A 12,288-nucleotide genomic window follows, 5' to 3' on the forward strand; every position below is an offset into this window, starting at 1 on the left:
AGAGAGAGAGAGAGAGAGAGAGAGAGAGAGAGAGAGAGAGAGAGAGAGAGAGAGAGAGAGAGAGAGAGAGAGAGAGAGAGAGAGAGAAATTTTACTGGCCTTAAAACATATAACATAAGACACGGATTGGATCCCTGGTGTCGCTGACTCCTTCTTGTGTGATCTATGTAAACACAAGATCCCCGTAAAACTTTGTCCGTGCATGAACTGTGTGTTTTCCGTGAAGTATGAACTTTCTGTTTGCCGTGAAGTTTATTGCAAGGTATTGCAGCCTGTTGATTCATGCGTTGTTTGCCCAATGACGCCACGTGGAAAGGCTCAATATCAGGCTGCTTCTGACCTGCACATTGGCAAAGTCCACTCAGTTCAGACTCTTAAAACTCCCTAGTCCAGTGGTGTAGTCTACTTTTTTGTGGTGGGTATACTGTATATTTGAACATTTTTTGAAGTGGGTATACTGTTTATACTTGTGCTATTCTAAATAATGGATCGATCAATTTTAAGCCGGTATACTGAAATCCCTGAAATTTGGAAGTGGGTATACTCCGTATACCTGCGTTCTACGTAGACTACACCACTGCCCTAGTCCTAGTCTGTTCCATGGATTAGGCCAGTTTCTTGGTCATGCTGTATGACATGATGACACCACAATTAACAAGGCACCCGATAACAACAGCTAAATGCAATGTAACGTCATGTAGTGATGTACGCAATTGAGTGTTTTGTAAGTTAGGAGGGTCTGATTATAGCAGCCTAGAGCTAGCCTGCACGTTGGCAAAGTCGACGCGGTTGTAACAATGTGACTAATTAAGTGTATGTGGCGTGTAGTTACGATGGTCTGCTTATGGCAGCCGAGAGCTAGCCTGCACGTTGGCAAAGTCGACGCGGTTGTAACAATGTGCCTAATTAAGTGTATGTGGCGTGTAGTTACGAGGGTCTGCTTATGGCAGCCGAGAGCTAGCCTGCACGTTGGCAAAGTCGACGCGGTTGTAACAATGTGCCTAATTAAGTGTATGTGGCGTGTAGTTACGAGGGTCTGCTTATGGCAGCCGAGGGCTAACCTGCACGTTGGCAAAGTCGACGCGGTTGAGGTCGGAGAGCATCTGGTTGATCTGGGAGGTGTTCTGCAGCACGGCGCGGGCCGCCTGGGCCAGGTGGTTCAGGGATGTGTACCGCCGCAGCGTCTGGGCAAAGGCACTCACTGCCGACACCTGGCAAACACATGGACACGTCACATGAATACACACTAGACTACACATCAATACACCGTTAAAACACATGATTGCATGCTTCAAGTACACGTATCTCCCATAAGTGAAAAAACAAAGACAGGCTAGAAAGCAGAAATGGCATAATTCTACATAACATCCAGTTATTCTGAATGCTGGAAAACTGTTGGGTCCCTTGCAATCAAAAGAATGCTTTTTCAGGCAGCATCACATTATAATCTTTGGCTATAAGGCAGCATTCACAGTGAAAAATGTAATACCCACTGTACGTAAGAAACCGTAAATTGCTTTGCTTCTCCGGCGATGAGACTGAGGACTGTACGCACCTTGGTCTGGAGCATCCTCTGGGGCACGGCGTTCATGGCCGTGCTCAGCCAGCCCTCCAGGCTTTTGGCAAAGTTGCGGATGGCTTGAGTCAAGGCACCTGCGGAGGACACGAGGCCATGACTTCACAGCACGATGCGGAAATGCATGTATGCCGTATGTTGTACTGCATGCTATCTGCATAATAGCTGGAGAATTTTCTGTGGAGAGTAGCAGCTAACATGACAAGCCACGGACAGGCATGCGGCAGGCAGCGTGCCCATCTGTGTGCCTGTGAGCGTTATCGAGTCAGTGCGTGTCTGTGCATATGCAATGAGTATGTCCATCTGTGCGTTTGTGCACCTGTGTGTATGAGCAAATGTTTGTATATGGAAACACTTACAAACAGACATACTGTTTTTTCTTTGTAAAATATATACTGTTGTTCAGTAAAATATAAAGCATATGACTGATATTTCAAAATGTATTTTGCGATAAATCATTGCTTACAGGTATGTTACCATATGATTGAACTTGAGTTAATTGTTAGCTCTTAGTCTATGAACATGCTGTTGTATTACAACATTAGCCATTTTTTATGGTGTTGTGCTAACTGAGGACCTCAGAAGTTCCACCACAACACCTTAATCAATGTATGTATTTGTATGCTTTATCTGTGTTTTTCTACATGTGATTTCTAATTCAGATTCTTTTGAATATGTTGATAAACACAGTTGACAGGCAATTTTCCTGCTATGAGAACATGAAAAAGAATGGATTAAATTTGCCAAGGAGATGCTGGGGTTGCTAGCATAAACATAATGTAGAAGCACATTTATAGTAAGTACATGTCTGGGCTGTAAAGGACATCTATATGAACTCCACAATAATGTGACTGAATACTTAAAAACAGTACCATGAAACACACTTTTGTGTTTATAGTTTTAAATAAAATGCATAAGTTAGAGTTGCTGATTTTACCGTTTTAAAAGAGTGATTCACAGAGACAAAGCCCAGTCGATAGTGTGAATAAGGCAATAGAAAAGTATTGTTTTAATTGTAAGTGCAGAGTGTCTTTGTAGCGCATTGTGTCCGCACCCTCCCTCTAGCAAATTAGAGACAACATAAATTCAGCTCAGCTTTTTTTCCCACCAAGTGTTGCATTACACCACAGAGAGCATCTCAAGTAGCAAAGGGTGGGAAAAAATAAAACAACAAACAAACAGAGCATTGCCTAAAGCCTATGGCCTGAACTAAGAGTGCAAGACACTACACAAAAACATCGGAGAGATCCTTGGCTGCAAGAGACCTAATTTTTTTTTTTGGACAATATCGTTTGATAAAGAGTACATTTATGTACATGTTTAAGCCGGAATGATTTGATATTTAAATTTGATTTTCCTACGTCTTTAAGAGATTGGCGTTTTGTTATTGAGATGGTTATGAAACCTCTCAGATCCACTCCTACACGGTGGATGCACAGTAATTCAGTGGAAAACCTAGTTTGCAGTGCTTGCTTGACTTGTGCCCTTGTTCGATTCAGCTAATGGCATGAAGTTGGCAATTAAAACAACAACAACAACAAAATATCAACCCACCCATTTCATTTTCTTTCTTCAAAAAAAAAAGATTTTGGGGGGAGCATTTATAATGCTTTTCTTTGAGCTAGGACAGTGAAGATGGTGACAGGAAAAGCAGTGGGAGGGGATTGTAACGTGGGATGTGGAGGTGACCTTGGGGCCGGAATCAAACCCCTCCCTGAGTAACAGGTTAACGCGTAACAGTACGGCAGAGAATCGTATATGAGCGTGAGATAAAGCAGGCGGGTTATTTTCCGGTATCCACTTTACGTCGGGTGAACGCCCCTTTAGGAGACCTTCGATTAGGAGACCTTCGGAGTCTTGAGGTAGAGAATAAATTGAGTCCCCTTAGCGCTGTAGATGGCGGTAGCGCACGTCTTGAGCAAACACCACGAAAAGAGCAGAAGAAGGAGGGACAACGCCCCCTTAGGAGACCAAATTTTGAGCACACGCTTTTGCATTGAGTGGCCATGTTTCGATTCCTCTTATTATATATCCAACCTCTTTGAGTACGGTGCCTTAGTAGCCGATTCATCATCAGCCCACATTTCTGTGTGGACGTCAATGTGATGCACTGCGGTATAACACAGGAAACAAATGTCCAGATGGATATGAAAGGTCACATTAATCCAACAGTCTTTAGGATTATGAGAAGGAAGGCTGAGGAAGCCCAAGGAGACAGTAGGATCAGGGCCAGATTAATGCACAGGCTAGTTGGCCACCGGTTGGCCACAAGTGAAAAATGGTAGAATTGTGAAGATGCAATATTGTTATCATGTTCTCCTTTAATTCCTAGCTTGTAATTATGACACTGTCTATGTAAGTTGTGAAATTTGCCCTCCGGGGTGGGGGTGGGGGGGGGTTTGGCACAGCAACCTACGGCATCTTAATTCGGCCCTGCGTGGGACACATTTATGTGTTTGTATCGATCTGAGTGGCACATGCAAGTGATGCAAGTGCAGGCCAGCCTGACGATGATTTGGATAAGCAGCAGCTTAAATGAAAGGCTACGACCAGCTCTAGAGACACTGCAATGTGGACCGTAAGCACATAATGTGTCCATCTGTGCGTCCTGGGTGTGTGTCTGGCATTTCTCCATCTAGTGTTCCTCTGGTGTCCATTTGTTCATCTGTTGGTGTGTCTGTGTGCATGCACAAATGTTTGCCCTGCTTATATAGGTCTCCCCCAAAGATCACTCAGGCAGGTGCAACTAATCTACAAGGCTGAAGCTAGAATCCTAACTAAAAGAAAGAAAAGAGAGCACATCACTCCAGTGCTTAGGTCACTACACTGGCTACCAGTGAGATTTAGAATTGAACTCTTCTGATAGTTAACAAGTCACTTAATGGCTTAGGCCCTAAATATATTGTAAATATGCTTGAGCAATATCATCCTAATAGAGGTCTTAGGTCTTCAGAATCTCCTCTACTGGTTGTGCCTAGGGTCAAGTCTAGACAGGGCGAAATGGCATTTAGTTACTATGCTGCAAAATGCTGGAACCAACTTCCTGCCAAAATTAGAACTGCCCTAACAGTATCTTGTTTTAAAAAGAAGTTAAAAACATCTTAATTAATTACATACCATCTACAACAGAATAAAAAATACTTTTCTTTTTCTTCTCTTTTCTCTACTCTTTAGCACATTGAATGACACTTATGTATCATAATGTGCTATATAAGTCATTTTGATTGATTGATTGATTGATTGATTGATTGATGTTTGTTTGCTTTCTTGTGTCTGTAAAGATTCTAATTCGTCCAGGTCGTGTTATCCACAGTTTAACAAGAGAGAGCAACTGGACTGGACTGAATAAATCATGCCCCCCATCCAAGGAGCTCCGATCTTTTAAGTGATACCGTCCCATTTTTGGAAATAGGCACATATTACACCTCCCCTTGAGTTAAATAATTGAGTTTTACCTTTCTCTTGTACTTTCAACCGTTCTCTGAGTATGGCAGTGCAAATTTCACCTCCATGCCAGCAGTTAACATTGAGTCCTATGAGACCAGCTGGCGACTAACTAGTCTCTACAGCGTGCATTATGCCGAATAAAATTAGCCTTTTGAGAGCATGGTTGCGGTTATGACACAGCACCCACAGATACTATAGGCCTTAGAACATCAAAGATGAGTGCTGAGTGTGTATGGGTGGATATTGGCAAGGGGTTCACGATTGGATGCACATCACGATACACATGCCATGATGCGATACTAGCACAATGCATTGCGATACATGTATTATTGAGATGCATTGCAATATTTTGTTCATTCATTTTATTTTCTCTCCTTTGCCAACATTATACAATAAAAATATAGATAAAAAACTATGGTAGTTTATACGTAGGATAGGTTTCAAAAGGCTAAAAATAAAGTTTCAAAATGGAAGCTTGGAAGCACTATCACATCATATCACGTGGTAATTTTCCCAGACTGAAGGGTAACAGAACTTTGAAAGGACACATCACGACACTGCACCCTTGCATCGCGATTCAGTATCGTGACTGCATATCACGATTTATCACAATTCCATTCAATACGGCCACAGCCCTATGTGTGTGTGTGTGTGTGTGTGTGTGTGTGTGTGTGTGTGTGTGTGTGTGCGCGTGCGTGCGTGCGTGCGTGCGTGTGTGTCTTAGTGCTACTCACTGGGTATAGGCCTGAGGACGTCGGGGATGAGGATCTCCACCAGCACCTGGTACATGAGGTGGTCGCAGGTGCTCATCCACTTCAGCACGCCCTCGTTGCGGCACAGCAGCAGCAGCTTGGCCCGCGGCAGCCGGCTCTCGATCTCACTCAGCCCGCTAACGCACACACACACACACACATGCAGACGCACCGTATTCATTTGGGCAGCCCCGCCAGATGAGCCATGGCATTTTTCAGAGGGCGCTCTAGTACATATAGTAAAACAAACAGTCACGTGTATGCACACACACACACACGCAGCTAATTACAGCATAAGTGAGTGAGTAGGTTAAACATGTAAATGCCCCCATAGAGAAAACACTTCACCATTAACACCTCATCATGCATCACATCATCAGAAGTACTCCATCACTCCTGACTCCATGCCAAGTGTCTCTGGGAGGTGAATGAGAAATGTAATCAGGGCAAGAGCTGGCAATCACTGTACTAGTAGTCGTAGAAGAGCTAGTGGGCTGCCTCATTTAGAGAGAGATAGAGCACTGAGGGTTCACCTCAATATGAAAACATTAGTCATGGAGCCAATAGCCAAGCTTTTAAGAACATACGAGTCAGTGGTTGGTTGGCGTAAGCGTTTTGAAAGACCCCATGGTTTGGACTGCTGTGCTTCTGGAGAAGAAACAGTGGTAGCGTGTGCCTGTAGTACTTTTAGTAGTAGTAGTAGTAGTAAAGAGGTGAGGCCGTGATTTGCGACAGCACTGGAAAAAGGGCAGCCACTGTATGTAGAACTGTGCTCTTCGGTCAATGCAAATCAATGGAGAACACACCCAGGCCACCTCTGTCAAAAAACTGCCTAAAACTGTCTGTAGAATATGGCGTGAAACATTAATCAAGGACCAGATTTGAAATGGCAGGCTAAATATCTACTCGATTGAGTCGATACAATACATTGACTGAAGGTAATTTTCCAGTGCTGTCGCAAATTACTGTGTCAACTCCAGTGTTGTGTTCTCTATGATTCTATCACTATGTAATAGACTCAAGACTTTAATTGGCATTGAGGGTTTTGACAGCCATAACAGTTTCATGCACAACAAATATAAACTACTGAAAAGTAGTAGTAGTAGTAGTAGGGTAGAGTAGTAGTAGAGCAGAGTAATGGCGTGTTAGAGTAGTAGTTTGTAATAGAGCAGGGTGCAGACAACTTGAGGACTTTAATGAAGTAAATTAAGGTAATATAAAGAGGACGGTAGAGCGTGGTGAGGCACGAACCTGTTCTCTGTGATGGTGGCGCCCTCTACAGTGTTGGAGTGGGAGTAGCGCCAGAAGGTCTGCCACAGCTTCTCAATCAGGCTGAACTGCAGGTTCACCACCACGTCCAAGATAGCCTGAATAACACACACAGACACAGACACGCACACGCACACATGCACGCACGCACGCACACAATTTAGATACCATTACAGGAAAATTGCCTACCCATGAGTCGATGACTAAGAATTGAATGCACTGAAATGAATGCGGCTATGACGCACAGCCAATATTACGGTCCGTGCATTTCCCATCAAGTCTATTCTATGGTGTTCCCGCTGGGGAGTGCTCGGAAAAATGCTTTGAGCATCAGTCTGTAATTACTATGTATGGTAGGCCAGGAATAAGCCCTGACCTTTTTGTCTCATATTTGCCTAGCTGACCTGAAGGTGTGTGTGTGTGTGTGTGTGTGTGTGTGTGTGTGTGTGTGTGTGTGTGTGTGTGTGTGCCAGGGCTTGACACTGGCACCTGCCAACCGGCCAAATGCTGGTAAAACTTGGCTGTGGCTAGTAATAATTTCAGTGTCACTAGCCAATTTGGCAGGGCGCTTAGTCATTGGTTTGACATATCAGAGTCGCCTATCATTCTGTTGTTTGCCCCTTGTGTATCAGTTTTTTGTTCTAGAAAAAGATCAGCTTTGCTGTTTCTATTTGTTTGATTTATTTCCGTGTAGAAAGGTATGCACTCATCTTCTTGCTTTAGCACCTCATCTTCGGAGGTTAGATGTACAGTATCATGGCAAAGAAAAAAAAACAAAAGGCCTATCAGATTTTTGGCTAGTAGAATAGCTGAATGGCTGGTGACTCCGAAAAACCACTAGCCAATGTGGCCTGTGAGTTAAAAAGTTAATGTCAAGCCCTGGTGTGTGTGTGTGTGTGTTACCTCGCAGTGCTCTCTGTATAGTGCTTGAAGGGCCTTGACGTCGTCAGTGGTGATGTGGTCCATTCCCCCGCTGTCACTCAATTCCAGCTCCGCAAACTCGGGCAGCGCACGAGACCCGTCTACAACATGGACACAACCAGGCGGGAGATCAGACACAATGCAAGCAGTCACACACACACACATGAGCGCACACACACGCATGCGCACATACATGTAAGCCCGCACACGCACAGGCACACGCACATGCACACGCACACACACACACCGAAGAGGGCAATACCTTTTCCCTGTGATGTCGATGGGATAGGTTTACTCGTTCTGTATTATTTCTGTGAATGGGAAACAGCCTGTGGAGGTGACGCACCAATTGGAAGCGCAGCATTTGTTTGGAACAAGGGGTGACCCTCCGTATTTCAAAAGGAGCGAGTAAAACGGGATTTCAGTGGAAGTAGATCTTTAAGGCCACCACTTTAACCATTAGAGCACGGCTGCCCCCGATTCCTGGTAGATTTTGTTTGTTTGCATTTATGGCCAAATATGCAACTGTGGCTATTTCATGGCCAGTACAGGTAATAGAATTTGCCTCATATTAAAAATCTACAATGATATAAATAATTGAATAAATAGATTAAATAAGTTTGGTCACATCAATACATTTTAAAAAGTTCAAAACCTTTAAAGGTGGGACCTTATTAAAAATTCCAAAAATAGTGTCTTCTTTAAAAAACTGTTGTCTTTTCCTTCTGATAGCAGGGCAAGTCAGAATATGCTTAATTGATAAGAGATGTCCACAAAAATCACAGAGGGGAGGTTCACTTCCAGTTAGCAAAAAAGCATGAGTGAGTCTAGAGTGGCCAATTCTACACCTTGTGTAGACGACTTGATCATGTCTGCATGAGAATGATTGAGTAATCAGCTGTTTCACAGAATTGCATATATCATGCAGCTTATTTCCAGCACAATCATCCCATTCGGCTTGCCATTTATCCATTATGTAGGAAGAAAGTACAGGCTTGATGTCAGAGACAGGTATTTCGCATTCAGATATCTCTTCATCCAGGGCTCCTTTAGCAGCATTATCTGCTTTTTCATTGCCAGTCAGGCCCACATGACCAGGGACCCAACAAAAAATAATGTCCAGGTTGAGTTTGGTTAGGTGATCCACTTTCTCAAGTATTCTGGTAATCAGAGGGTGGTCAGTTTTTAAAAATTCTAGTGCCTGAAGACATGACCTAGAGTCTGTGCAAATCAAGGATTGTTGTTGATTGTGATGTTCAATGTATTCAAGGCTTAAGAGCAGGGCTTGGGCTTCAGCTGTAAAAATAGAGCACATGTTTGGGAGGCGTATTCCACACTGGTAAGAAGAGACTACCATTGCTGAGGACACACTAGTATCAGTCTTAGAGCCATCAGTATAAATTGGAGTATGGAAAGGGAAGCGCTGTCTTACATCAAGGAAGCAACTTTGGTACTGGTTTGGATGCGTGTTTGATTTTTTTCTTATGGCTCAGGTCCTGTACAATTACAGGTTTTTTCAAGGTCCAAGGGGGAATAGCACAGAAGTGGGTAGATGTCAGTCCATCAAGATCAATATTCAAATCCTCAAAAAAAGGTTTAATTCTTAACCCAAAAGGTCTGATAGACCTGGGTCTAGCCTCATAAAAGTTCAAACATCGTGGTTGGAAGACAGTGGAGTATGCAGGGTTAAGACTATTCCCCCTGATTTTGACTGCATATTGCAAAGCAAGTTTCAAGCGTCTTAGTTGAAGGGATGGTTCTCTTGCTTCCACATAGAGACTCTGCACTGGTGAGGTTCTAAAGGCTCCTAGGACCAGTCTTAGACCTTGGTGATGAACAGTATCCAACATCTGAATATAAGATTTTCTTGCTGATCCATAGACAATACAGCCATAGTCCAGACGGGATCTCACAAGTGCTCTGTACAGGCGCAACAGTACAGTCCACTCTGCCCCCCACTTGGTCTTTGCCAGTACTTTTAAAATGTCCAATGTTTTAAAGCATCGCTTCTTAAGATTCTTCATGTGTGAGATAAAAGATAGTTTATTATCAAGGGTAAGACCAAGGAATTTAAACTCTTTCACAACTTGAATTGCTGCGCCATCCATGTACAGCAGTGGCTCATGATGTAAAGTTCGCAGTTGGCAAAAATGGGTGCAAACAGTTTTGGACTTGGAAAACTTGAAGCCATTTTCAACGGACCAAGTGCTGATCCTATTTATGCATAGTTGGAGTTGTCTTTCAATTGTGCTCATATATTTCCCTCTGTAACAAATACAGATGTCATCAACATAAAGGCTGCAAAAAAGGTTTGGGTTGATTTCCTTTGCAATGCTGTTGATTTTGACACTGAATAGGGTCACCGAGAGGATACTTCCTTGAGGCACTCCTTGTTCTTGCAAGTGCGGTGTTGAAAACGTTGTGCCCAGTTGAACTTGAAAAAGTCTATTGGACAAAAAATTGGAGATAAAAATGGGCAGATGTCCTCTGAACCCCATGTAGTGCAAATCCTTTAAAATGCCATATTTCCAGGTGGTATCATACGCCTTTTCCAGGTCAAAAAACACTGCTATTACGTGATCTTTCTTGACAAATCCGTCTCTTATATAGGCCTCCAGTCTAATGAGATGGTCCATTGTGCTCCTTCCTTGCCTGAAGCCACATTGGTATGTACTTAAATGACCTTCTGATTCAAGCATCCACACAAGTCTTTTATTGACCATTCTTTCCATAGTTTTGCACAGGCAGCTGGTTAAGGCGATTGGGCGATAGTTGGTGGGATCAGTATGATCTTTACCAGGCTTAGGGATGGGAATGATAAACGCTTTTTTCCAGGACTTAGGCACTTTTCCTGATTTCCAAATCATATTAAATAGCGCCAGGAGATGAGACAGCACACTGGATGGTAGGTGTTTTAGGAATTGATAGTGGATCATGTCAGGGCCCACTGCAGTATCGTGGGAGCTTCTAATAGCGCAGAGCAGTTCATCCACTGAAAAAGGCTGGTTGTATGGTTCCAAGTTATCTGATAGGAAGTTCAGGGCCTTCGCTTCCTCTTTTCTACGCAAGGCTTGAAATTCAGGATGACCGTTTTCCACTGAGGAGTTTTTTTCAAATGTCTCTGCAAGTTTCTCAGCTATATCTTGCTTAGATGTCAAAAGACCTTGAGGGCACTTTAGGTGCTGAACTCTTGCAGTACCACCTTTAGCCTTCATCTTTCTGATAAAATTCCAGACCTTTTTAGAGGATGCATCCCTCGTAAGACTTGAGACATATTCTCTCCAGCTTTGTGCTTTTGCGCTAGTAATAGTCCTTCGAGCTTGGGCTCGTGAAATTTTTAGACTGGTAAGATTTGCATTTGTTGGATGCTTATTGAACGCCCTCTCTGCCTTTTTTCGGGCATCAATGGCCTTTTTACAGTCATCGTTAAACCATGGATTTGATCTGTGGTGGGGCTTCCCTGAAGTTTTTGGGACAGCTTTCTCTGCAATGGAGAGCAAAGTTTCAGTAAAATGATCAACAGTATTGTCAAGATCTTGAGGTACGTGACCCAGTTGGATTTCACAGAGGTACTGAAAGAGACTCCAGTTAGCTTTTCGAAGTTGCCATCTTGGGGGTCTAAACTGCGTGTCTGGTTCTGTAGATGACATTATCAGGGGGAAATGGTCACTACCACACAGGTCATCCAGTGGTCGCCAAGAAAAATCAAGCAGAAGGTTAGGGTCACATATGGATAAATCAATAGCTGAGTATGTTCCATGGCCTGGATGCAAGTAGGTAAAAGATCCATCATTCCACAGGCATAAGTCCGTCTTAGTGATAAAGTCCTCTATAATCTTGCCTTTAGCATTTGAGCAGCTTCCTCCCCACGCAGGGTTATGAGCATTAAAATCTCCTAAAAACACATATGGGGGAGGCAATTGTGCTATTAAGTTGTCCATGTCCTGCATAGTTACTGTAGCATCAGGTGGAAAGTAGACAGAGCACAAGGTAATGACTTTATGAAGAGTTAGTCGGACTGCCACCACTTGTAAATGGGTAGTGACAACAAGGTGACTATGGATTATGTCATTGCGTACTAATACAGCCGCTCCTCCAGAAGGTCGCTGAGCATGAGGGCCATACGCATTAAACATTGAGTAATTCTTCAAAGACAAATTAAGACTTGGAGACAGGTAGGTCTCTTGAAGGCAAAAGGCAAGAGGATTAAAAAGAGCAGTTAATTGCTGTAGTTCAGAAAAATTGGCTCTAAAACCACGACAGTTCCACTGAACAATATGGCTACCTATGGTCATGTGGGCAAGACTGGAACAGGGCCTTTAC

The 12,288-nt window shown here is 43.3% G+C and overlaps 1 protein-coding gene across 6 annotated transcripts in view; it reads right to left on the reverse strand.

Annotated features, from left to right (window-relative positions):
- The window catches only part of rfx3 (regulatory factor X, 3 (influences HLA class II expression)), a 63,436-nt gene that overhangs the window by 14,536 nt on the left and 36,612 nt on the right, over nt 1–12,288 (reverse strand). For all 6 annotated transcript variants that reach the window (XM_063211687.1, XM_063211690.1, XM_063211688.1 and 3 more), the window contains 5 exons: nt 7,948–8,066; nt 7,027–7,142; nt 5,758–5,912; nt 1,556–1,653; nt 1,062–1,211 (listed from right to left, as the gene is read on the reverse strand). In XM_063211687.1, coding sequence (XP_063067757.1) covers nt 1,062–1,211; nt 1,556–1,653; nt 5,758–5,912; nt 7,027–7,142; nt 7,948–8,066 — 638 coding nt within the window. The remainder of the gene's footprint in view (nt 1–1,061; nt 1,212–1,555; nt 1,654–5,757; nt 5,913–7,026; nt 7,143–7,947; nt 8,067–12,288) is intronic.

This window comes from Engraulis encrasicolus, chromosome 12 (assembly GCF_034702125.1).
Source record: "Engraulis encrasicolus isolate BLACKSEA-1 chromosome 12, IST_EnEncr_1.0, whole genome shotgun sequence".
NCBI lineage: Eukaryota > Metazoa > Chordata > Actinopteri > Clupeiformes > Engraulidae > Engraulis > Engraulis encrasicolus.